This window comes from Dendropsophus ebraccatus, chromosome 12 (assembly GCF_027789765.1).
Source record: "Dendropsophus ebraccatus isolate aDenEbr1 chromosome 12, aDenEbr1.pat, whole genome shotgun sequence".
NCBI classification, from domain to species: Eukaryota; Metazoa; Chordata; class Amphibia; order Anura; family Hylidae; genus Dendropsophus; species Dendropsophus ebraccatus.
In genome coordinates this window covers 50,320,092-50,347,101 of record NC_091465.1, presented here as the reverse complement: position 1 = coordinate 50,347,101, position 27,010 = coordinate 50,320,092, and the positions used below count along the sequence as shown (strand labels likewise).

General features: G+C 46.1%; 3 protein-coding genes and 1 long non-coding RNA gene across 5 annotated transcripts in view; 3 read left to right on the top strand and 1 right to left on the bottom strand.

Moving 5' to 3' along the window:
• LOC138769222 (G-protein coupled receptor family C group 5 member C-like) overlaps positions 1–1,824 on the top strand; it is a 46,539-nt gene extending 44,715 nt beyond the window's left edge. For both annotated transcript variants that reach the window (XM_069947543.1, XM_069947542.1), the window contains exon 4: positions 1,223–1,824. In XM_069947543.1, the coding sequence (XP_069803644.1) occupies positions 1,223–1,297 (75 nt within the window). In that variant the 3' untranslated portion in view covers positions 1,298–1,824. The remainder of the gene's footprint in view (positions 1–1,222) is intronic.
• Positions 1,825–8,245: 6,421 nt separating this feature from the next.
• On the top strand, positions 8,246–15,142 carry TSEN34 (tRNA splicing endonuclease subunit 34). Its single transcript, XM_069947379.1, has 5 exons — positions 8,246–8,332; positions 10,146–10,399; positions 11,195–11,375; positions 12,429–12,710; positions 14,395–15,142. The coding sequence occupies exons 1-5, from the start codon at positions 8,281–8,283 to the stop codon at positions 14,580–14,582; spliced, it is 957 nt and encodes a 318-aa protein (XP_069803480.1). The 5' UTR covers positions 8,246–8,280; the 3' UTR covers positions 14,583–15,142.
• Positions 15,143–16,418: 1,276 nt separating this feature from the next.
• GRWD1 (glutamate rich WD repeat containing 1) lies at positions 16,419–25,846 on the bottom strand. Its single transcript, XM_069948167.1, has 7 exons — positions 25,586–25,846; positions 25,385–25,502; positions 23,427–23,604; positions 22,202–22,415; positions 20,975–21,117; positions 20,084–20,281; positions 16,419–17,635 (listed from the first exon to the last, which is right to left on the bottom strand). Exons 1-7 carry the CDS (start codon positions 25,824–25,826, stop codon positions 17,318–17,320), a joined length of 1,410 nt encoding a protein of 469 aa, XP_069804268.1. The 5' UTR covers positions 25,827–25,846; the 3' UTR covers positions 16,419–17,317.
• On the top strand, positions 20,143–22,151 carry LOC138769596 (uncharacterized). The gene is made up of 2 exons (XR_011359271.1): positions 20,143–20,283; positions 21,668–22,151. It is a non-coding gene; the product is annotated as an uncharacterized lncRNA (long non-coding RNA).
• Positions 25,847–27,010: the final 1,164 nt, after the last annotated feature.

Sequence of the window (27,010 nt, the reverse complement as noted above, 5' to 3'; positions counted from 1 at the left end):
GTAAACGCACCATATGAAAGTTATATAGATTTGGAATTAACTTCAGTGGTGTATTCTTTCCAGTCTGAGACAGTGCTCTCTGCTGCCATCTGTGTCCGAGACAGGAACTGTTCAGATCAGGAGAGGTTTTCTATTTACTACGGATCTGGACAGTTCCTGTCTTGGACAGAGGTGGCAGCAGAGAGCACTTTGTCACAAGAAAACACCACTTTTGGCAGGACATACAGCATCTGGTTAGTACTGGAAGGTTTGAAATTTTTAAATAGAGGTAAATTACAAATCTATTTAACCTTCTGGAACCAGTTGATTTGAAAGAAAAAGATTGTTCCCGGAGTACCCTTTTAACAAAAATAGGCTTTTCTATCCACACTAATGAATAGGTTAGAGCATGGGTCTCCAAACTGTGGCCCTCCAGCTGTTGCTAAACTACATTTTCCATCATGCCTGAACAGCCAAATCCAAAGCTTTAGCTGTCCAGGCATGATGGGAGTTGTAGTTTCGCAACAGCTGGAGGGCCGCAGTTTGGAGACCCATGGGTTAGAGCAAAGGGGTCAAACTCAGGCCCTCCAGCTGTTGAAAAACTACAATTCCCATCATGCCTGGACAGTGTCAGCTAAAGCTTTGTCTGTCCAGGCATGATAGGAATTGTGGTTTTGCAACAGTTGGAGGGCCTGAGTTTGACCCCCCTGGATTAGAGCAATATAAGAGGCCACAACAGCCTCTCATATGGAAAGCCAAACGCTCTGTCCTATTACCAGAATAAATGGCCCCTACAAGAAATATGGGGAAAAGATGTTCCAGGTAAAACCCCCTCAAAGGACAAGGGGGCACTGCCTCCGCCTGGAGAAAAAAGGTTCAATCTCCGGAGGCGACAAGCCTTCTTTACCATGAGAACAGTGAATCTGTGGTACAGTCTACACCAGGATCTGGTCACAGCGACAACAGTAGAGGGCTTCAAAACCGGCCTAGACAAGTTCTTAGAGCAAAATAATATAAATGCATATGTATAGAACCTATCACCCCTCCCCCTTCCCTGTATCTATCCCCTCCTTGGTTGATGGACATGTGTCTTTTTTCAACCGTATTAACTATGTAACTATGACTATGTAACTATGTAAGAATAGCTGGAGCTCGTAAGGTATAAACACATAAGGTAACTGTAATAAATCCTAAATTTAATAATACTATTTACTTACTGTACTTCTTTTTTTAATGGCCCCAGGAAATGGAAACTGTAAGCCACATACCAGTACACATACCGCGGATTTCAATGGAACCTTGGCGCTACCATCTGTGAACCTGGGACACACTGACGATAAAAACTACAAAGTGACTGTGCTATATAAAGAAAAACTCACTCAGGAAAACTTCATAATAAGACTTGTAGGTGAATAGGACTGATGAAATCCTGCAGGAGGCAGGCAAAATAAATTTTATCACAAGTTCCTCTATCAATTCTTTCCAGCGTATGAATATTTGATGAGGCCGCATTACATTTTAATCATTCTTAGTCTGATTTAGTGTTTCCTACTTGCCAGACGGTCCCCCTGAGCCTTCATTAACCAACCTGTTAACAATTCAGAAGAACAAATGTTTACTCGCTGCGCGCACAATGCAGCAAACATCCCCTCACTTCTGGTCACTAAACTCTCATACTAAAGGGAGGTGTGAAATACGTTGGAACTGCAGATCCTGATGAGGCCGATGAAGCAGGACGTCAGTGAGCTGTCAATTATATAATCCAGTGACATCATGGCTCTTTCCTTTAATTTTCTTGTTAATCAGTTGTCTTTTGATTCAACCTTAAAAGTTTATAAAACATCAGCTGACTTGTGATTTATTTGTCTTGTGGATGGACATTTGTAATTTCATGTTTTTTTATGTATAATTAGCGCTCCGCCCTGATAACTGCGGGGAAGGTCAGCCAGTGTATCAATGCCATTACGCCATAATCTGCTATATTCACTGAGTGTCATGTTCTGTCTCTGTGCCATGGCTCCAGCGAGTTATTAGGCACCCTGTCCTAGCAGATCTTACAGACAAGAGAGGAAAGCCCTGGATTGTGTGCTTTAATGTCATTGGGTGTTATATACAGTAAGCTTAGTGTTTTTTGGATCACCTGAAATACACATACAACTTTCATTCAATTGTTAGGATAGTCTACGTATTTTCTTAAGGCCCCATTCACACGTCCGTGTCAGTTTTTACTGTCAGGAAATCCTGATCAGGAGACCTCAAATGTCATCAGGAAAGTATCAGGATTTCCTGACAGTAATCCGTTTTTACCATCAGAAAAAGTCTTCAGGATTTCCTGATGAGATAATATAGTCTAGTATGCCAACACACAGCCCCTAGTGTACCTGGATGGCCACAGGCTGCAGAACAACAACTCCCACCATGGCCTGTCAGCAAGGCATGATGGGAGTTGTACTTCTGCAACCTGGAAGGCCGCAGGCTGCAGAACTACAACTCCCATCATGGCCTGTCAGCAAGGCATGATGGGAGTTGTACTTCTGCAACCTGGATGGCCACAGGGTGCAGAACTACAACTCTCATCATGGCCTGCCAGCAGAGCCATGATGGGAGTTGTACTTCTGCAACCTGGATGGCCACAGGCAGCAGAAGTACAACTTCCCTCATGACCTGTCAGCAAGGCATGATGGGAGTTGTACTTCTGCAACCTGGAAGGCCGCAGGCTGCAGAACTACAACTCCCATCATGGCCTGTCAGCAAGGCATGATGGGAGTTGTACTTCTGCAACCTGGATGGCCACAGGGTGCAGAACTTCAACTCCCATCATGGCCTGCGTGATGGGAGTTTTAGTTCTGCCGAGGGGGGGGGGAGTGCGGGATGTTTAACTCACCTGTCGGCGGCTGCCGCCGCTGGTGGTGGGTTCCGGGGGTGGGGGCAGTGGCGTAGCTATAGGGTTCGCAGCGGTCGTCATGGCGACCGGCCCCTACGCTTGCAACTTGTCTCTGAACATCCCGAGAAGCTGCGGCCAGCTTCTCGGGATGCAGACATCGCTTTGATGTTCCGCCCGCATAGTGAGCGGGCGGAACATTAAAGCGATCAGAATACAGGAGCAGGACCTGTCAGCGTCCTCCTCCTGTATTCACTCCCATAGGCTGCCGGCACTTCATACCAGCAGCCTATGGGATGCCGGGACGTGACCTCTCCGGCAGGCGTGATCATGTGACGTCATCACGTCTGCCGGAAGTCCCGTCCCCGCGGCTCGCAAGATGGAGCCCGAAGAGGAGGAAGAGCTGCTGCAGCGCGGATTAGGTGAGTATGTTGTTTTTTTTTGTTGTTGGGGGGGGGGGGCACCTCTGGGGGCATTATTAGTTCATGGGGGGACCTCTGGGGGCATTAGCAGTATATGGGGGCACCTCTGGGGGAATTATTAGTTCATGGGGGCATCTCTGGGGGCATAATTAGTTCATGGGGGCACCTCTGGGGGCATTATTAGCTCATGGGGGCACCTCTGGGGGCATTATTAGTATATGGGGGCACCTCTGGGGGCATTATTAGCTCATGGGGGCACCTCTGGGGGCATTATTAGTTCATGGGACACCTCTGGGGGCATTATTAATTCATGGGGGAACCTCTGGGGGCATTATTAGCTCATGGGGGCACCTCTGGGGGCATTATTAGTTCATGGGGGCACCTCTGGGGGCATTATTAGCTCATGGGGGCACCTCTGGGGGCATTATTAGTTCATGGGACACCTCTGGGGGCATTATTAGTTCATGGGGGAACCTCTGGGGGCATTATTAGCTCATGGGGGCACCTCTGGGGGCATTATTAGTTCATGGGACACCTCTGGGGGCATTATTAGTTCATGGGGGAACCTCTGGGGGCATTATTAGTTCATGGGGGCACCTCTGGGGGCATTATTAGCTCATGGGGGCACCTCTGGGGGCATTATTAGTTCATGGGGGCACCTCTGGGGGCATTATTAGCTCATGGGGGCACCTCTGGGGGCATTATTAGTTCATGTGACATCTCTGGGGGCATTATTAGCTCATGGGGGCACCTCTGGGGGCATTATTAGTTCATGTGACATCTCTGGGGGCATTATTAGCTCATGGGGGCACCTCTGGGGGCATTATTAGTTCATGGGGCCACCTCTGAGGGCATTATTAGCTCATGGGGCACCTCTGGGGGCATTATTAGCTCATGGGGGCACAGCAGGGGATCCTACATACAGGGGGCATCCCACACAGCGCAGTTACTTTGGGAGCCTACAGGAGGGAGAAAGGAAAGGAAGTTGTTAGGAATGTGCGGAGCCTAAATTGTTTGTCTCGCAGGTTCTGAAAAGATGAAACATATCTGGAAGGAATCATCCTGGAGGTCTGGGCCGGATGGAGAGGAAAAGGGAAAGTGACGCCTCAGATCAAAGAAGACGTCACCTGTGAGTCACTGTATGACACTTTTCTTATTTTGTAGAACATCATTTAGTAGGGGTGCCCCGAGGTGACAGCTACTACATTATCTGTACTCAGAGATATCACTGTGTTATCTGTGGTGTTACATAGGACTGCAGGTGACTACTACTACATTATCTGTACTCAGAGATATCACTGTGTTATCTGTGGTGTTACATAGGACTGCAGGTGACTACTACTACATTATCTGTACTCAGAGATATCACTGTGTTATCTGTGCTGTTACATAGGACTGCAGGTGACATCTACATTATCTGTACTCAGAGATATCACTGTGTTATCTGTGGTGTTACATAGGACTGCAGGTGACTACTACATTATCTGTACTCAGAGATTTCACTGTGTTATCTGTGCTATTACATAGGACTGCAGGTGACTACTACATTATCTGTACTCAGAGGGATATCACTGTGTTATCTGTGGTGTTACATAGGACTGCAGGGGACATCTACTACATGATCTGTACTCAGAGATATCACTGTGTTATCTTTGGTGTTACATAGGACTGCAGGGGACATCTACTACATTATCTGTACTCAGAGATATCACTGTGTTATCTGTGGCGTTACATAGGACTGCAGGTGACATCTACATTATCTGTACTCAGAGGGATATCACTGTTATCTGTGGTGTTACATAGGACTGCAGGTGACATCTACTACATTATCTGTACTCAGAGATACCACTGTGTTATGTGGTGTTACATAGGACTGCAGGTGACTACTTCATTATCTGTACTCAGAGGGATATCACTGTTATCTGTGGTGTTACATAGGACTGCAGGTGATATCAGGTGACTTCCCCAGGTTGCAAAAGTTCAAACTTCATCGTGCCCTGCTGACAGTTTATTATGGGAGTTGTAGTTTTGCAGCATGTGGCTCTTCAGGTTGCAGCACTACAACCCCCATTGTTTCCAACTGGCAGTTTATGATGAGAGTTGTAGTTTTTCAGCTGGAGAGTCAAAGATTGGAATACAATGATTAGATAATGACACAGTACAGTCCATTAATTATAGGGGGCAGTAGTGCAGTACATGAGGTGGAGGCAGTGACAGTGCATTAGAACATGGTGGCACATTAGAGTAATTGGATATGACGTTAGATATGACTTTGCCTGATCGGGTGAGATGGAGGGGCCCCAAGCTAACATTTTGCACCAGGGCCCATCAGCCTTTAGCTACGCCCTTGGGTGGGGGTGATCGGGCGACTGCTGTCCGGTCGGGCAGAGGAGAGCGAATAGTTCAGGGCGGGCAGCTGTCCGGTCTGGGGGGGGTTTGCTGATCGGGCGGCTGCTTTGCGGTCCGGTGGGGGCGTCTGGCGGATAGGGCGTCTGCTTTGCGGTCCGGGGGGGGGGGGGGGGGGGGGGGAGTGCGGATCGGGCAGCTGCTTTGCGCTCCGGGGGGGGATGTGGCGGAGGGGGGTCCGGATTGGACGGCTGCTTTGCGGTTCGGGGGGGGGTGGTGAGGCAGGGGTGCCAGTAGTTGCGGGGGCCGGCGGGCTCTCACATATCCGGAATCACGGGCACTTCCCTGATGTACATCAGGAAAGTGCCCGTGATTCCGGCGCTCCCATAGACTTCTATGGTGGCATCCAGGACGGAATTCCGGATAAAAATAGGACATGTCCTATTTTTTGGCCGGGTTCACATTACAGAATCAACGTGGATAAATCTCGCCGGATTCCGTCGCTAGTACGAGCTCACGGCTGCGCGTCTTCCGCCCATGCCATAGACACCATTCTATGCACAGGCATTCTGACGAAAGAATGCGAAATCCGCCCGTGCATAGAATGGTGTCTATGGCATGGGCGGAAAGGCGCACAGCCATGAGCGTGTACTAGCGCCGGAATCCGCCGGAATTAATCAGCGCGGATTCCTTAATGTGAACCCGGCCTTTGGGCGCATTCTGCTAGAGGAATCCTATAGAAGTCAATAGGGCTTAAATTCTGCTCCAATTCCGCTTGAATTCTGCTAAATAGGTATTTCAAGCAGTAAATTTTCCTCTACAATTTCCTCGAGAATTTCTTTCTGTCGGTTTTTATACTGGCCGAACACCGGCAGGTGTTTGCATGTTCCTGCAGATGTCAGAGCTCTGACAGCCACAGGAACATTTATTTAAATATGGCTTAGGGTGTGTCTGGAAATTAATTAAGCATTGATATTCCTACACACCACGGATGTACAGACTGCATACATGTGTGTATGGAAGATTTATAGCGGCTGTTGTTCGTGGAACAGCAGCCGTTATTAATTGATATGATCATTCTTTTGCACGGCCTCACACAAACAACGGTCGTTGTCGGAGTGCCATGTGCATGGCATAGCCGACATTGCATTGATTTCATGCTGCCCCCAGGTTAAAAAGAACGCCCGCTGTTTTCATTGAAAACAGTAGCTGTTCTTTTAGGAAAAAGTACATTGTGTGAACATAGCCTAAAACTAGACAAAATAATAATTTTGCAGTTTTCTTCATATATATATATATATATATATATATATATATATATAAAATGTCGCTTATGTTAACCGTGTGTTTTTGTATGGATTGAACCACCAATACAAGTTTATTTTCCTGAGCGCTGCAGTTGCTTTGTAATAGGTATACATATATATATATTGCCATGACTACAACGCTATGACAGTTTTGTATGTGCGATAATTTACTTCTACATAATAGTCAAGCAGTGACAGTATACCATTATGCAAGGAACAACTATTATCACCATACATGTTGCCATATTATCACATTATTCTTATACAAGCTCGGCACTCTGTCACTGGGTGGTGCTCGTAGATGAGAACAAGTCCCGCTGTATATAACATATAATTCTCGGCACTCACCAGTTCAATCTTTCAAGTCTTTATTGTATTATTCCATCATCGGTGAAACAAAAAACTTTACAGGACGCGTTTCGGCTTCTCGCCCTTATAAAGGCGAGAAACTGAAATGCGTCCTGTAAAGTTTTTTGTTTCACCGATGATGGAATAATACAATAAAGACTTGAAAGATTGAACTGGTGAGTGCCGAGAATTATATGTTATATTATCATATTATAACACTGTTACTGAACAAAGTATAGCAATGCCAATATTACAGTTAGGACTGCTGGGTATTCAAATATAGAATTTTCCCTTTTGTTTCTGACCAACATACATATAGCTGCTGCAACTGTTGTATTGGGCTTAACAATGCTGTAGACACCTCTACAATTTGTCTTTTTATTGGGGTGCTTTAGGGCCTAGGGCTTCTGTGCCAGCTACACCTCACTACTGTTCTCATCTGCCCCTATTAAATAGGTTATCCAGTTAGGTAAAATATATCAGGAGAGCCAAGGGTTAAATATTGCAATAAGTGTACTGCTGCAGAACTACAAGTCACATCATGCTCTAACACACCAGTTTGATAAATCTCCCCCATAGTGTCTCCTCACAGACACTTATAAATCCCACATTTTTCACACTAACCACAAAGCTAAACCCGAACCTGATAATCAGTCATAGGCCGGCTCTAGCCGCTGTTACTTATGACACAATAGCTGGCAGCGCCCCCCCGCGCATGTGGAGAGAACTACATGAAGGCGACACCACCGCTCCACGTGCCACCAGCGCTGACAGCTAGCAAATCACGTGACCTTCTCCACTGCAGCATCCGGGCTCCTCCCCTTCTGTGCGTCAGTGACAGGGAGGGGCCGCCGCTCAGTGCCCGCCCCTCCGCTCACACGCCGGTCTTGGTCCCGCTCACTATTCCTCGCTGACAGCGAGATCTGGTTGGTCTGGGCCTCCCATCCATCGCCTGCTGTAACGTAGGAGGAGGCGGTCCGTACAGCCCAGCGCACACATGGAGTCCCGCACTCTGGAAAAGGGCGGCGTGCATAGTGCGGCCACTGCAGGTAAACCATGGGGTAAACGTGCAACACACGATAATTCTTATCTGCACTGTCGGGCGAAACATGCTGGGAGTAGTAGTCCGATAACACGTGGTTATAGACTATCAGTGTATAGTGGGAGTACTGTTGTATGTGGGCTGTGCTGTAGTCATATCCTGGGCTGTCATGGGGACATTGCAGGGTATGACGGCTGGCATGGGCTGTGTCCCCTGAGGGAGCTGCTGCTGCCAGTGTAAGACATGGTGCCCTGCTGTGGTGATAGAGCAGGTGGTCAGGAGCTGCTGCTGTACGGGTGAGGACATGGTGCCCTGCTGTGATGTAAGGACAGGTGGTCTGGAGCTGGTGCTGTACGGGTGAGGACATGGTGCCCTGCTGTGGTGATAGAGCAGGTGATCAGGAGCTGGTGCTGTACGGGTGAGGACATGGTGCCCTGCTGTGGTGATAGAACAGGTGGTCAGGAGCTGGTGCTGTACGGGTGAGGACGTGGTGCCCTGCTGTGGTGATAGAGCAGGTGGTCAGGAGCTGGTGCTGTACGGGTGAGGACATGGTGCCCTGCTGTGGTGATAGAGCAGGTGGTCAGGAGCTGCTGCTGTACGGGTGAGGACATGGTGCCCTGCTGTGATGTAAGGACAGGTGGTCTGGAGCTGGTGCTGTACGGGTGAGGACATGGTGCCCTGCTGTGGTGATAGAGCAGGTGATCAGGAGCTGGTGCTGTACGGGTGAGGACATGGTGCCCTGCTGTGGTTATAGAACAGGTGGTCAGGAGCTGGTGCTGTACGGGTGAGGACGTGGTGCCCTGCTGTGGTGATAGAGCAGGTGGTCAGGAGCTGGTGCTGTACGGGTGAGGACATGGTGCCCTGCTGTGGTGATAGAGCAGGTGGTCAGGAGCTGGTGCTGTACGGGTGAGGACGTGGTGCCCTGCTGTGGTTACAGAGCAGGTGGTCAGGAGCTGGTGCTGTACGGGTGAGGACGTGGTGCCCTGCTGTGGTGATAGAGCAGGTGGTCAGGAGCTGGTGCTGTACGGGTGAGGACGTGGTGCCCTGCTGTGGTTACAGAGCAGGTGGTCAGGAGCTGGTGCTGTACGGGTGAGGACATGGTGCCCTGCTGTGGTTATAGAACAGGTGGTCAGGAGCTGGTGCTGTACGGGTGAGGACGTGGTGCCCTGCTGTGGTGATAGAACAGGTGGTCAGGAGCTGGTGCTGTACGGGTGAGGACGTGGTGCCCTGCTGTGGTTACAGAGCAGGTGGTCAGGAGCTGGTGCTGTACGGGTGAGGACGTGGTGCCCTGCTGTGGTTACAGAGCAGGTGGTCAGGAGCTGGTGCTGTACGGGTGAGGACGTGGTGCCCTGCTGTGGTGATAGAGCAGGTGGTCAGGAGCTGGTGCTGTACGGGTGAGGACGTGGTGCCCTGCTGTGGTGATAGAGCAGGTGGTCAGGAGCTGGTGCTGTACGGGTGAGGACGTGGTGCCCTGCTGTGGTGATAGAACAGGTGGTCAGGAGCTGGTGCTGTACGGGTGAGGACGTGGTGCCCTGCTGTGGTTACAGAGCAGGTGGTCAGGAGCTGGTGCTGTACGGGTGAGGACGTGGTGCCCTGCTGTGGTGATAGAGCAGGTGGTCAGGAGCTGGTGCTGTACGGGTGAGGACGTGGTGCCCTGCTGTGGTGATAGAGCAGGTGGTCAGGAGCTGGTGCTGTACGGGTGAGGACGTGGTGCCCTGCTGTGGTGATAGAGCAGGTGGCACTGTAATGGTGAGGACAGGACATGTCTCTACAATTCCTCTTAATGCTTTTACATGTTTGGTTCTTTTGCACTTACAAAGAATCTTCTAGGATCCGAATCCATCTTCAGGAAGGAAAAGCCTTGGTATGGAGAGAAGAAGATGCCCGCAAGATCCGGGAGGAGCATGGAGTAGTAGGAAACCTGGTAGGGTCATTGGCGAGGAAACCCAGACAGAACACACGGCTCGGCCTCCCGCTACAACTTCTGCCTGAGGAAGCCCAGCTGCTGGTAGACATAGGGGCAGCACGACTGGTACGGCACCGCCCGGCAGACCAGGAATCCACAGTGTCACCGGTGTGTATTATTATGGCACATAGAGTAAGTGTAACTGACTTATCTGTGGGACCGTGTTATAGAAACAGGGACCATACACTGTAACACAGACAGGAGAATTATCATGGTACTGTCACTAGTTTTGATTAGCCGGGGGTCTAAGGCCGCCCCGCTTGGTGCTCAATCCGTCTTACTGCAGGAGACAGACTATTATAGGTTTGCAGAGCTGTCTTGCAATAAGTTGGATCCAAGGAGTGAAGCACACCACCACATGCTTCTCCCAGCTATATCAAATGGGGGAGTGTCATCACCAAGACTTTTTGACAAGTCTATGCAAAGTGTTTTTTTCTTATTTTACGTCAAAGAACACTTTAAAAGAATAGTAATACTGTTTTTATAGTCATTTTTATACTTTAGACACTCGCCAAAACACTGCATGCAATGAGTATGGGTCCAAACAAATGGAGAGACAGTAAATTAATAATAAATGTTCATTTTCTAGGCAGTAAAAGTTTCTCTGATCTCTTCTGTCACCCAGCTGAGGATCAGAGGTACTACCTCATCTCTCGCTCACTCTTATTGTGAATGGTCACTCGCTCATTGGTGTTGAGCAGGAGGAGACACCTTGGTATCTGCACCGTATGATTTTGCAGGTGACAGTTCGCCTAAATACTGAACATGTACAGTGATACATGGCACGATACAGCGTACCCCTGCTGTACATGTGTCCATCCATATTGTGTTAGTCTCATGATGAATTGGCTGTACTTCTATTCCTGAAGCAGTTATTATGTCTTTGTACTAACTAACTTACAGGATGGAAAAGATATCTCCATGGCTGGCGATGATAAAGAGACCTATACACAGTTTCTGCACCATAGCTATGAAGAACAGCGGAAGCTCGCCTTGCAGGAAAAGAGGCGCACATTGGAAAGCTTGTCAGAGCAGATTGCAGAAGGTAGAAGCAAGAGGAAAAGGCCGCGTGTGGAGCAAGAAGGTATGTGGCCACTGGCATTACCAGCGAATGCTCTGCACTAGTAATACCGCCACTGGCATCTGCTTCCAGCAGATCAGGAGTTTTTACTTTAACTATACATGTTGAGATCCTTTCAATGGTTCTCAGGTCCCAATAATGTCAGATTAAGGGGCCATTCACACGTCCACAATATACGGTCTGTATACAGCGGACCAGACCTTGAAACTCCCAACATCTTCATACATTATGTGTTAGTACAGTAGCAGAAATATTTAAACAGTTTCGAAGCTCCTGGTATTATAAATGATGATGTCAGAAGTTTCAAGGTCCAGTCTGCAGTATACAGTTATTGCATGGACTGTATACTGGGGACCTGTGAATGGCTTCTAAAGGAATTTTTATAGTATAAACTGCCTGCACCAGAAATATAGTGTAGCTTGCACCACAAAACTGGTTTACATAACATGCACCATAATGTCAATGTACCATGCAATAAACAACATCTGGACATTTAGGGGACAATTTTTTTTAATACCCCTTCCTTAAAGGGGTACTCTGGTGAAAAAATGTTTTTCAGATCAACTAGTTTCAGAAAGTTATATAGATTCGTAATTTACTCCTATTTTTTAAAATCTCAAGTCTTCCAGTACTACTTAGCTGCTGTATGTCCTGCAGGAAGTGGTGTATATTTTTCCAGTCTGACACAGTGTTCTCTGCTGCAGGAAAAGCCCAGAGCAGTAGCAAATCCTCATAGAAAGCCTCTCCTGCTCTGGACAGTTCCTGACACTGACAGAGGTGGCAGCAGAGAGCACTGTGTCAGACTGAAAATAAAACATTTTCTGCAGGACATACAGCAGCTGATAAGTACTGGAAGATTTGAGATTTTTTTTTTTTTTTTTTTTTTTTTTTATAGAAGTAAATTACAAATCTATCTAACTTTCTGACATGCATGCCTGTTACCTGCTGGTTAGGGGTGATGAAAAGCATCATAGGCCGCAGGTTCTGCACCATTTTGTTTCTTCTCCGTATTTGTAATGCTGTTCATATTAACAATTGTTATTGTTGTGATCACAGAAGAACAGATGAAGTCATCCTCTCAAGGTCCTATTAAAGAACTGCTTAACCTAGAAAAGACATTTAACTTTCCAAAGGAGGCAATGATGGTGCAGATTCCGACTGCCCAGGTACACCCTAGAAATGAAGAAGAGGTGGATATACAGGAAGTCTCATCAGAATGGCCATACGCGGGCCAGAGAAAGCATGAAGACCGCTACAAGATTTTCAGGGATCTTTGGCAGAAAGGCTACTACCTCACCAGTGGTGGCAAGTTTGGTGGAGATTTTCTTGTTTATCCAGGTACCATATTCCTGTCAGTACTATATGTACACTCTTTTATAGGCTATTAGAGTGTTATCTGATTAGGGAAAACTTTTCAAGAATCATTGGAAGTTTATAGAATGTAATAGTGTATGATTACCTCTCCACGCAGTCCCGCCTCAGTCAGTGACTGAGGGTATATGCAGACATAGTAATTCTGTCGGAAAACTCTGCAGAATCCGCCACTCATCCCTCCTTTCTCCGCTGGCTCCATTATATGCTCCGGTGGATTTCGCTGAGACGTCAATTCTCTGGCCAATTCTTATGGAGCTGGCGGAGAGGGAAGTGGGAGCGCTTGGATGAGCAGCGGATTCCGCACAGTTTTCCTACAGAATTACTGTGTGCATATACCTTTTACTGAGCGGGCTGTCACTGCAGAGCTGAGCTGGTCTCTGAAGTGGAGGAGGGATCGTTCAGTGAGAGAGCTGGAGACACATTAGCAGAACACTGGGGGAGTGTAGAGAGCTAAGCACACACTCTTACTTTCTATTCTCTTCCAACGATATAGAAAACCAGATAACATGTTTAATATAATGGAAAAATTAAGGATGCATAACAAATCCCTGTCTCATGAAGAGGATTCCCTATCACCAGGAGTGATCTGCTTCTGATCCTCATATTATTAGACATGTGCAGTAAATACACTGTGTACCGATACATTTGAAAATTTAAAGTGACGTTTTGGGCCGTGCCAGCTACAGGATATACCATCAGTGATCCTTTCAAATACACATGAGGGGCACTGGAATTGGCCTGTACCCTGTCAGCCTACAGTTTTTGGCATGTTCCACGAGACCTAAGGTGGGACTTCCCAGCCTGAAATGTTGCTTTAAATTCTCATATGTATTAACTCAGCGCTGTACCGGCACATGGATATTATATTCACAAGGAACTTACTCTTGGTGTGCGAACTACTTAAAGGTGTTATCCAGATCTACAAAAACACTTTCTTCCAGAGACAGCACACATCTTGTCTCTAGTTACAGAGCCGGTTGGTGGTACAGAGGTCGTAAACCCTCGCAGTCTCCTATTTTTCCCTCTATCCTGTGGATAGGGAAAAAGTAATTTTTTCCTGGAATACCTCTTAAGGGTGCGTTCACACCTACAGGATCTGCAGCAGATCCACAGCAGATTTGATGGTGCAGATTTGATGCTGTGTTCAGTTATTTAAATGAAATCTGCGAATCCGCAGCAGAAAATACGCCGCGGATCCGGTAAGTGTGAACGTACCCTTAGGGTGCATTCACACATACAGGATCTGCAGCAGATTTGATGGTGCAGATTTGAGGCTGTGTTCGGTTATTTAGATCAAATCTGCTGTGATACGGGGTGTGAAGCTGCCCTAAAGCGCCATTTACTGCAATGGAACTGAGTTACAAAATTCCACCCAAACTGGAGACAAGAGTGGTGCTCTGGAAGAAAGCGTCTGTGTTTTTGTACCGCTGGATAATCCCTTTAAGTCTGTTGTATGTATTTTGTTCAGGAGGGAGTAGAATGTGTGTATCACAACAGACACCTTTTGCATGAGCGATATGGTCAGACAGCTGCAGGTCTATTGTGCTTGTAACTATAGTTGTGGTTTTCTAACTCACAAATGTCCACACATTGGACTGCTAGCTTACATTTCTGGAACAGTCATAGCAATTGTTTTGTTTCATTACAGGAGATCCAATGCGCTTCCATGCACATTATATTGCTATCTGCTTCCCGCAAGATGAGGGCATTGCACTGAGTGACATCATCACTGCAGGACGCTTGGGCACAAACGTAAAAAAGACAGTGCTGCTATGCTCTTCTAACCAAGAGGGACAAGTGAGGTATACCTCATTACAGTGGTCAGGGCTGCAGTGAGGTCCTGGCACCAGTTTTATATTTCTACTTCATGTTCCTTGCTCTCAATGGGCTCCAAACATAGAACGGTTACATGGATGCTGACTATGGAGAGAAGTCACTACCAAGAAACCTGTTGTATGGAAATATAACCTCAGCATGGATGATGGTGTTGTTTCTGTTGACCAGTCTCCAACCAACATGCCATTCCTCACTGCATAGTGTTTATTTCTTTCCGTTACACAAGTTCCCATTGGATGGAGCTTTTATTTGAAAAATCCATAAGGCAATAATTAAGGCTTACCATTTAGGAGCTGACATTTTAATACAGAAAATCCAGAAATTTTGATTTTTTTTTTTGTGTTAACATTATATAAATGTAGCTCCAAATGGCAGCAAAAATATAACGTTTGATCTGTATTTTACGTCTTTTTAACCAGGTAAAGCTGATCTGCCATAATGATCATGGGCAGCAGGAGCTATTGACAAAACAAATACACCAAGGAGTTGTTGGAATTGAATGAAACATTATGGGGGGAGGGGGAAATGGTATTATCTAGTTCCCTGTTTGTGCAGTTGTCAGATATTACAACATTAGGGTTGCACTGGAGTACTGCTATGCAATTTCTTCGTACAAAAAAAAAAAAAAAAAAAAATCACACATAAGGTAAAAAAAAAACACGCCTCTCCTGGCAAAAAAAGAGAAATGGCAAATATGGAAGTAACTAAAGAAATCTAGCCAATTGCTTCAAAAACTCAGTATTAGCCAAAAATAGAGCAAACACTTTGCTAGATATGCCCCTTTGTGTCTGAATGTAATGATAAAAAACACACCACACACATATATACACATATAATTACAATAGTACAGCCAAAGGATAGGTTTATTGAGGAAAACTGTAGAATTGAAAAAAAATAAATAAAATAAAATTCTATTACACTGTTAGGTGGTCTACAGCAGGATTGAAATGCTCACCACAAGGCCTCTATACTGCTTAAATCAACTCTGTACCCACAATCTGTCCCCCCTCAAACTACTTGTACCTTCGGATAGATGCTTTTAATCCAAGATCTGTCCTGGGGCCGTTCGGCAGGTGATGCAGTTATTGTCCTAAATAACTTTTAAACTTGCAGCCCCGTTGCCCAATGGCTGTGGCTTAGAGTATCTGTGCCCTAACTTTGCACCACCCCTCCACTTGACCATTTTTCCTATTCCTCTGCAGTGAATATTGCACAGGTGCCTTAACAATCCAGCCCATGTGCCATGGTGACACAGGTGATGAATAGTAGAAAATCTGCCTGGTGCATTCCTAATGATGATGATGAGGAGGGCGGGAAGGAGGGACAGAGAGGTTGTGCCAGCCTAATGCATACACAATCTGAACATGGTAGACCTTTGTCTGGATGGTGGACAAGAAGCCGTTGATATTTCTCTACTGGAGCCTATTTGTGTGTGTACTCCCACAGAACCACTGCCCCAACATCTAACAGCCTACATGGAAATCTGCTTTTCCCAGTCCAGTAATGTGTCCCCTCTAAAATCTGTCACAACTGGGCAAAATGCGTGCAGTGTAGATGCATGCCTGGCACTCAGTAATCTCTCACCAAGGGGTACATTACAAAATGTAGCTGGAGAATTGTATATTGTATTTATTTTTTATTACAGTACAGTGGGAGGGAAGAGTATTTGTTACATCCCCTTGTCTCAGTGTCTAAACTGTATGACTGTCTGCTCAAGTCTTGCACGTATTATATTGTTACCTTCCCTATCAAAGTGCATATTCAATATGATGACTGCACAGTGAACAGATCTATAAATAGGCCAGTGGATCACACTAAGGCTTTGTTACCACTTTATTTTTATTTTTTACTTTCCATTGACTCCAGAAATTTGGATACAATATAGCACACGAGTTGACTAAATGTCTGGGCCATAGTACATTGAGATCTCTGTAAGGGCAAAATCCATCCAACTACAGAAATATCTGCATTACATCTGCCACATGGCAACAAAGGCACTTGATGCTGCTTCAAGGAAAATAAACCATCTGTATACAACCTTACATATGCACTCAAGTGCCACTGGACGTTAGAGAGCAACTTAAGTCTTTGGCATTGTGTTGTTCGGCATTATGCTGATTCATAGGTGAATTAATTCACCAGGTTTGCTTATAAAGGGGAAAACAAATTTGCCCTTTGTAACTTCACAAAACGCAAAGCAAGTAGACTTATTTAATTATCCATAATCCTGGTCAGATCTTGAAGCAAAGTTCCGCTTTACTATTTTGATGTGAAATGGAATCAGCTGATACCCCACAGAGGCGTTTCCTTAGATTTTAATATCTCACTAAAACGAAGTTAACCCTGTTCCCCTGTAATATTGAGAACATTTACGCAAATTGCTAATAATGAGTGTAGTTGAGAAAACTCTTCTTCAGATTACTTTCTGTAAAACACACAGTGTTGACAAGAGCACAGCAATACAAGTCTAAGGACCTAAACTTGTATGATAGCGAGCACAAGCCCTTCTCTGGAGATAAAGGTTAGACGCTTGTCTAAAATAACCAACTCCTTATAAATTAAGTAGGAGGCTTATAAAAAGGCAATACTTGTTGGTTCATATTAAATACACCCTCAACCAAGAGCATGGCTGTATATAGCGGTTATGTCATTTACATTGATTAGTACTCCAGTAATATTCAGCCTTAGATGTTAAGATGAAAATAATAGTCCAAAGCAGTAGGTAGTAAATGGGCTCACACACTGATAGTACGAAACACATTGAAGCCAGACAAAGCTGTGCTAATGACTAGGCCCGGGCACTGCGGATGCCAGTGCAACTCCTTAATGTCCTTTTCACCTTGGTGAACAAACAGCAGCTGTGGTGGAATGGCTTGCAATGTAGGATCTTCTGTTTCACCTTCTTGATCCTGATCTCTTTCCACAGCAAGATCCCACTGAGTTATCTGATCATCAGCACCAGCAACTGCAAATACCCCGCTGTCTGTGGGATGCCACTCAACAGAGGTGATCGGGGCAGTGTGCTGCTTAAATCGAGCCACACTTACTCCTTTCTGTGGGGGGGGGGGGGGAAGAGGAGAGGAAAAAAAAAAACAACACTTAATTATCTAAAACAAATTCTCTGAAAAAGTAACACTGAAAGGGATTTTCTCACAAGACAACCCCTGAGCCTCTTAGGAAATAAGGAGTCTCTTAGCCCCCAGGTCCTGTCCAATCACGTCAAAAAATTTTTATAAATGAAAGCAAGATTTTATTTCCTAAATGAATACATGCTTCAAAGGGGTAGTGCAGCGTTTAAAAAGTATTCACTAAATAACACACAGATTACTGTTGACCCCGGCTCCAGCTGGCCCCCCTCTGCCGCATCATCAGCTGCTCAGCCTCGATTGGCTAAGCATAACTGTTCAGCCAATCGCGGCTGAGCAGCTGATGATGATGCAGAGGGGGGGGGGGGGGGGGACGGCTGGCACGGTCTGGCCAGGCTCCCGAAGATGACGTTCGACTCAAGATGGCGACCGCAGTCGACAGTAATCTGTTGAGTATACTGCACCACACTTCCGGAGGTGGGGGAACACGGGGAGGGGGCCATTCACTTATATAACACACATTACAAAGCTGTATTACTTTGTAATGTGTGTTATTTAGTGAATAATTTTGAAACGCCGCACTACCCCTTTAAAGAAGCTGTCTACAAGACAACCCTTTTAAAAAAAAAAAAAAAAAAAATGACAATCAGCTGGTAGCTGCAACATGCATTCATCCAGTATATAAAAGCATGGAGGGAAAGATCACGAAGAATGGGAGAAGACCCCCTACAGCTTAGGACACATACACTTTAAAAGGGGTCTCTTGATCTTAAAGAGAATCTGTCAGCACTCTGACCCGATTTGAGGTGCTGACAGTGTGATATATAGACAGTGCCTTAGCAGACAGTAAATTTTGCATAGCTGTCTGTGGAGAAGATTCAACTCAATCTCTATTTTCTTTTATAAAGAAGAGTCAGGGTATGTGCAAATCCATTACGGAATCTGCCACTAGTGGGCTGCTTGCGCGTCTCGCCCATGTCATAGACTCCATTGAACGCGGTCATTCTTTGGATGGACGACAGAATTCGCCTGTGCATGGAATGGAGTCTATGACACGGTCGTAGACGAGCGCAGATTTTCCGAAGTGTGCACATACCCTCAAAGAGGAATTGTGGCTCAGCGTTTGTAAGCCCATCAGCATGCACACAGCTCTTCCCAGCTATGGTGCCTGCGCAGATTAAAGTTATACTGTCACCTCCCTTACGTTGGGCACTTTACCCACCTGGAGGGTAGTGCCTAACTGCCATGAAGCCTTGTCTAGGTGACACTGTCCACCGATGAAATGGATCGATTTTAGAGCAGAAAGAGGACACAGACAAGTGTTATACAGCTATATACTGAGTATGCAGGATCTAAGCTTGTGGACGGGGGTGAAAGGATTCAGGGTGCACATGATGCTTCATATCAGTGGAACATGCACTGGAAGACCAGCCGGAATGGTTATTAATAAAGAGGGAGGAGTAGTGAGGGGTGCCAGAACGTGGCACAAACAACGAGCCACAACTCTTTACCATAAGAAAAGAAAGATTATGCTGAGTCTCCTTTGCGGACAGTACAAAAGGTACTATGTCTACTAGGGCACTGTCATCTCTATCAAACTGTAAGCACCTCAGGTCTGAGTGCTGACAGATTCCTTTTACGGTGCCTTTACATGTACCGTTCCACTATGATACTGTGTACTTCTATGGCCTATACATTCTCACAGCGGATTTTCATTCTGTTGCAAGAATGTAGCCATAGTCTAATGTAGCATCAGTCAGGCTAACAAGCAAATACATTACCTGTCCACGCTCCAGTTTACTTCTCCGGCTCCCAGGTCACTGATGTTCCGCTCAGCCAATCGGTGTGCTTTCTCCCCGCAGCCACTGACTAGCTGAGGATTGAAGTGACCTGGAGAAGCAAGTGAGCCGGAGAAGCAAGCTGGAGCGTGGACAGGTAATGTATTTGCTTGTTAGCCTGACAGATGCTGAGTTAAGCAGGACGTGGCTAACAGTACAGAGTATTGCAGTGGATATCACTAGGGAAAACAGCGTGAAATCTGCTGCAATACAGTACAGTACATCCAGTACAGTACAATACAGTAGACACCCTTAAAAGGGAATATGTCAGATGCAATTTATGGTCCAAACTGCTGACACAGATTAAGGAAACACATGGTACTTTCCATATATCCATTTGTGCATCCATAACATAGGAAAATGCTTCTTTTCTCCACTACAAGAGTTACAGGCTCAAAGAGGCTTACCCAAGCTCCTATAGAGCTGCAAGCTGTAACATATTGAAAGAACATGGGGAGGGGCTTTTTTTCTGGATGCCATGCTACAAAAATAGTACCGGGAACCATGCAACAGCCTCTATAAACTTAGAACATGAGCACGATGTTACCATGCTACGTATTCACAGTACCACACTCACCTGAAACTGGCGCAAATCCCAGATCTTGAGAACACCATCATCCCCCCCGCTGACGATAAAAGGCTCATGTTTGTTCCAGCTGATGACATTTACATCACCTTCATGTGCCTGGCTGGCTGTCAGCATGCAGGCCTTATTGGGAGCCGCTCTGACATCCCAAATCCGAATGGAAGCATCCACCGAACAGGAGGCAAAGACCTGTAAGTATATTACCATTAGTAACCAAAAATAACCAAAATGTGACTGTATCCTTATGACAAACTAATACATAAGCAGCACGGCCCTCTAGTGACATAGCATAAGTTTAGTACACCTTTAAAATGCTCCTGAATATCATATTGGTCTAGTTATGCAATGCAATAAAGGCAAGCGAGCTACAAATCACCTTTCTAAGGATTACGAATATTATAACATTTTTTGCTAGCTGATCTGAAGATCCTGTATGCTGCATAGAAGAGGACACAGGAGGTCATAAATTATCTCACTGACTGGGAAGCACGGCCTGTGCCACAGCTGCCCCCACATACAGCGACTGGTTTATGTTATACGCTATCCAGCACATAGTTCAGCATGCTGTGTAGGGGCGATTGCAGTGTTATCTACACAAGCCGTGCTTGCAACTCAGTGTGGTGACCTGAGACTCCCCTCTACCCTATGTGCACTTGGACAATTATTATTTGCTCAAAATACAATACAGGCTTGCACTACCCGCTCCCATGCGAGTGGCGGAGCTAAAATCAAATTTGCGATTTTGGCACAATTTTAAATTGTCCGGCAGTGACTGGCGAATGAATTTAATTGCCCAGCCCCAGTTGGATGAGCTGTTATATGATTGGTAGTTGTTGCTTTGTAACACATTTACTATTATTACAAGTCAATTTTTCTGCTTACTGTAGCTTCATTTGGTGACCACTGTAGATCCTCCACAGACTTCGTGTGACCAGTGTAAGGCCTTTGGTCGACATGCCATGACCCTCCTTCTTTAGGATTCCACAAATGAATGTTCTTGTTACAGTCCCCAGTAATCAGTCTGCCTGCAAACAATTTATTAATTAAAAGTTTATTAAATGTTAAGGAGAACTCTGGGACACAATAAAAAAAAAAAATTACTATGCTTACCCATCCTTGCGCCCCCACAGTGCAGAGTCACCAGCTCACTGACAGCTGCTGGTCTAAAGTTTCTTCCTGCATCGGCACGTCCTGGCGGGAAGTACTTGTTCAGCCAGTCACTGACTGGCTGAGCAGATATTTCTCAGCTGGGATGTAACATTGCAGGAGTGAGAGCTAGAGGAGGTCAGCAGGGGTCTTGTAAGGGATGACTGCACTGTGGGGGCATGGGGACAGGTAAGTATAGATTCTTTATTATGTTTCCACACACACACACACGATTTTTAGATAAGACTCAAAGTTCTCCTGTTGTGATCAGCATATGGCATAAAACTGTTCAATTTCACCTTAGAATACAACTATTTTAAATCAGCAATTTTCTAAACAGTAAATTACATTAAATTTAGTTAGAAAACACTGGACAGTTTGCAGACTTATTTGTATATTTTGTGTGTGAATGTGTTAAATATTCCACAGATACATGCAAAGACCTGATTTACAAGACGTACAAAAAACAGGGGACTCCAGGGACGGGAGCGAAGCAGGCATGAAGGAAAACACCCGCCCACATTTAAGAAGGGCTTCCCAGGACATAAGTCGTCATAAACCCCCTTGGAGCGCTGACAGCATGCTGGCCGCAATCAGGAGTATTAACCCCTGCATTGCTAAGGCTGCTGCCATGGAGAGGGACCCCCTAAGGTGTCTGGTCCCCAACCTTTGGCCATAAACCTCTCCTGAAGCTATAACAGACCCCAGGTGAAACCTCTCACCCGGATCTAGAAGAAACAGGAAAACACTGGGAAGGTGCAGGGGGTGGGGGTTTTAACCTGTGTTTCTGTTCCTATTAGGTCTATGAAGACAATGTCTCATGTGGGGCTATCATGGTGGACACCCTGTAAAGACCTGATTTACAAAACGTACAAAATGCATTTGTAAAACAAAATAAAAAACCTCGAAAATGTTTTTTTTTTTTTTTGTTTTTTGTGAAGTCCTTATTAAGACGCAATATACCTGCTATCTTTGGAGACCAGTCAACAGCAAATCCCTCAGTCATATGCCCAGAAAAAGAAAAGATGGGTTTGATTTTAGTCTGTTCCTCTTTTAGAAAAGCAGCTAAAGTCTGGGAGTCAGACACTGCCGCCAGCTGCTTCTGCAGATCATAGATTTCTACTTGACCTTTTTCTGACCAAACTGCAGCGACTGGAGTGTCCATAAGCGTAGAGACCTGAAGATATTAAAAAGAGTGGGAGAGTAATGATGTTACAAGCAGTCCTTCTTTGTGCCACCCAAGGTATAGTATCCATTCTAAAAATTATTTCCCCTTCGACATGACAGCACCACAGAGAGAGGGACCCCACCTCCAAGGACAGGAAACCTGAAGTATAAAAGGATTAGCCCCTCCTCTCAACCTCAGTGTGGTTTCCTGTCCCTGCGGGAAGCATGGGGTATGGAGGCTCTGTGTGTGGCCTCTTAAAGGATAATAGGAAGGCGGAGCTTCCCATCTTGCTGGGGCTATCCTAGTTGGAGTAGCTGGGGGAAGCTCTCTGTGAAGCGCCGGTGTAGCGCTATAAGCCCGACTCACCACGCCAGCCGTTGCAAGATTGCCAAGTGAGCTGGACTGGAACCCTCGAGGTCTGCTAGTGGCAGTCACGGGGTGGTCGAAGGTTAGTGGCGGGCCACAGCGGTTGGATCCCTCCGTCTCTGGAGCGAGCGTTCCACAGTGCGGCCTACTTCCGGTTTTGGCGTTGTGCAGTGACGTAGCACAGGGGAGTCCCGTGGTGCACAGAAGATTACGGCAAATGCCGGATAAGACAGTGTGTAAGGGAAGCTTCATATGTATCGGAATCGCAGCAGATTTTGCACTGTGAGTTTGCAGTGAAATCCGTGAACTTCAATGGGGTTACATACCTGCAGAGGAATTTTCATTCCGCTGCGAGTTTGTAACACCAGCCCCTTTAACCCCCTGCCGCTCGCAGCATACGTTACTTGCTCCCGCTCAGCCAATCAGTGACTGCAGCAGGGCCGTGCACTGATTGGCTGAGCGGGGCTGAAAACAGTCCCGTGCCAATGACAGTCACGTGGATGTGCAGTGGGACCGGAACAGGATAATATTGTAGAACTAAATCTTCCTTATAAGAGAAGATTTTTTTCGTGGAGTGATTCTTTAATTGTGGACACAAGGTAAAAGAGACAAAATCAGTATGGCAAGGAAACTAAGGAGCCCTGTTGTATTTACCCGAATTCTGTTAATTCCCCCATAGTGTGGAACCATAGCCAACTCTAATTGTGGCTTCTTCTCCTCTTCATCTTCATCATCATCATCATCATCTTCACTTTCACTGCTTTCTGAATCAGATTCACTCTTCTTCTCTTTGCTGGTCCGATGTAAGTTGTGCATCTTCATCACTAGTATCCTATATTAATACAAGAGTAAGCATATAAAGCACATGTTTCCATAACTTCTACAACAATTCTTATAGTTATCACTCTCATACGCTATCAGTAACCCTTGCCTGCCAATAGCTCAATTTGTCAAAAGGGCAAAATACTTTACACTGGAAACATCCACCCTCCTCCCACTTTTGTGTCTTTGTCTCGTACAATGTGTTAAAGGTTGCTTATAGAAGACTTATTGTCTCAACACTTTTGTAACTGATAGATGTACAAAACATCCTATCTTTTAATACAATCCAACACAAGCATCTATCTCTAGAATAAAGGCCCTATTCCACCAACAGATCTGACGACAGATTATCTGCCAAAGATTTGAAGCCAAACCCAGGAGTGGATTTGAAAAGAGGAGAAATCCAGTCTTTCCTTTATGACCTTTTCCCTGTTTAGAGTCTGTTCCTAGGTTTGGCTTCAAATCTTTGGCAGATAATCTGTCATCAGATCTGTTGGTGGAATAGGGCTTTAAGAGACCCCCTGCCCCATCCCACCTCATGTTAGGGTCAGAAACATTCGTGCAGAGAGGCACCAAGGACTACAGAAAGTCTGTGGTGTTGCACTGTTTCTGTATCTCACATAGAAGTGACCTGGAGTTATGGAAACTGCATACTGTAGCATTGAGACATCCGCTAATTCTGTAATCTTGCCCAGCTCCCTGTACACTGACTGTTTTGCCAGCTGATCCAGCACATATCAATGAGACTCGCTGACACTATCTGTATGGGCAGCTTTATAACAGCTATGGGTTATAGCAAAAGGTGTCCTTGCTTTTTCTTGATATCATCCACTTCTTATGCTAAATCTACAGCTATAATACAGCAATAAGAATACAGCTAAGGCTACACAGCAACTTGGCCGTGTCATGGGTTTTGAAGCATCTTAGCGAATGGAAGTGATTGAGGCTTGTGTTGCATGGATTTATTTCTCTGCTGTCATAGTGTAGATCTAGCACAGGCCATGTATGTAAGGAGACAGAGGAAAACCCTGAGCATACTGGCAGCATGGCTGCCTCTCACCATCACTATGGTTACAATGGATGTGAGGTAACAGATCCCTCAATAATGTGTCAGTCAGGTTTCCATTCTCTCTCCAGGAAGGAGCAGCACAATAGACTACACTGTCCCCAGAGCATGGAGCTGCTGAACATGGGGGGGGGGGGTGATGGGGCTGCTGCACATGGGGGGGATGGATGATTGAGCTGCTGCACATGGAGGGGTGGGGTGGATGGATGATGGAGCTGCTGCACATGGGGGGGGGGGGGGTGGATGGATGATGGAGCTGCTGCACATGGGGGGGGGGGGGATGGATGATGGAGCTGCTGCACATGGGGGGGGGTGGATGGATGATGGAGCTGCTGCACATGGTGGGGGATGGATGATGGAGCTGCTGCACATGGTGGGGGATGGATGATGGAGCTGCTGCACATGGTGGGGGATGGATGATGGAGCTGCTGCACATGGTGGGGGATGGATGATGGAGCTGCTGCACATGGTGGGGGATGGATGATGGAGCTGCTGCACATGGTGGGGGATGGATGATGGAGCTGCTGCACATGGTGGGGGATGGATGATGGAGCTGCTGCACATGGTGGGGGATGGATGATGGAGCTGCTGCACATGGTGGGGGATGGATGATGGAGCTGCTGCACATGGTGGGGGATGGATGATGGAGCTGCTGCCGCCTCCTTACTCCTTCAGCAGAGGTGATGCAGCAGACATGGTCATGTGCAGACGCTGCGGTTCCTACCTGTTGCCCTGTGCAGAATCAGCCTGGGTCCCGGCACACAGGAACAGAGTCAGCGGGTACTCGGAGCGACTGTCCCCCAGACTGTCCGGGATTACATCGAAGCTCAGACACGGAGACCCTAGAAAACGAGGAGAGAGCTCAGACCTCCATCTGTACAGCGGCTCTGATAGCCTCCCCCGTGTGATCCCAGCCCGTCCTCACCCGTCTGCGCCTGGTGATAGAGAACATAGGCGTCCTGGTCCATCACCAGCTCCTCGTCTTCTTTCAGGGGCTCCACGCCGGGCAGGTACACTCTCTGAGAACCTTCACTTTTCTCTCCCTCCTCGTTTTCTTCCATGATCTCGTCCTCATCCTCTTCTTCCTCTTCACTCTCGGTCCCCTCCATATCGTCATCCTCTCCTTCCTCCGTATTTCTCCATGTGGGTTCTCCCTTGCCGTCCATGCTGGAGTAGATAAAACGTCACTTCCGCCGGCTTCATCTACCTACGTCATCTACTTTTTTTTTTTTTTTTTTTTAACAATCTTTATAAACAACAATTAAAGTGAACAGAAACACAGCAGGGAGAACAATGTTCTTACAGTAGGTGTCTCTTCGTTGCCCATAGCAACCAATCACAGCTCAGTTTTCATTTTACCATAGCAATGTGATTGGTTGCAATGGGCAACAAAGGGACCCCTATGTATTTTGTAACTACAAAGTAGATGAGGGGTTCACCTTGTCATTAAGTCTGAAATTTATAGTAATTTCCCAAGGGTTACAGCATTTATAGCTATGTAGATTGCCAGAAAATAAACCTCGTCTAATAATTTACTACAGTACAAGCTAGTGCTCCCTGTTATCAGTCATTCTCCGCTGTCTACAGTGGTTTTCCTTGTAATGATTTATAGGAAGTACAGAGAAGTCCATATCCCTGGATAGGCCCCATGCATTTGCATTAAACACATGCCTCTTTTCCAGACTGCTGAATTCCAAATTTGCCTAATCTGCTTGGAGGTGTAATAGAGATGGCTGAACATTAAGGGTGCGTTCACACGTACTGCGCACTGTCAATAGGGCACTGTCCATACAAGTATTGAAATGAATGGGCTCTCCATGATTTTCCAGTTTTGTTGGTAAGCTCATAGATATAAGCCCATCCCCTGCTAAAGATGGAAAGAGGAGGTATTTTATTTGGTCGGCAGATGTTTGCCTTTATAACTCTGCAATATGTGATGAACCCCCAACTCCCAAGCAACATGAATGCAACCAAAGAACACAAAATAAAGACACAACACATTGTATTCAAGTGTCAAATGGTCTCAATTTATTTAAAATCACATGACACTAAAAATAGTAGACCTCAGACTCACAAAGAGTCACCCTCCACAAAGAGTCCTCTCCACAGGAGAGAAAAAACCTCCTGTGGAGGAAACTTCAAGGGATCCATGGCTGGAGAGTTGCCCCTGGGCTAAGAGGGTAATACCAACATAGTTTAAGAATACAGTATATACATTTTAGATAAATATACTAAATTGGATCTGAGAGTGATCTGGCTGCCATATCTGTCACCTTATTAATGACAAGGTGGAATTACCTTTTCTTCCTCGAAGATCTAGGTCCACCTCTCAATAGGAGATCCAGGTCCA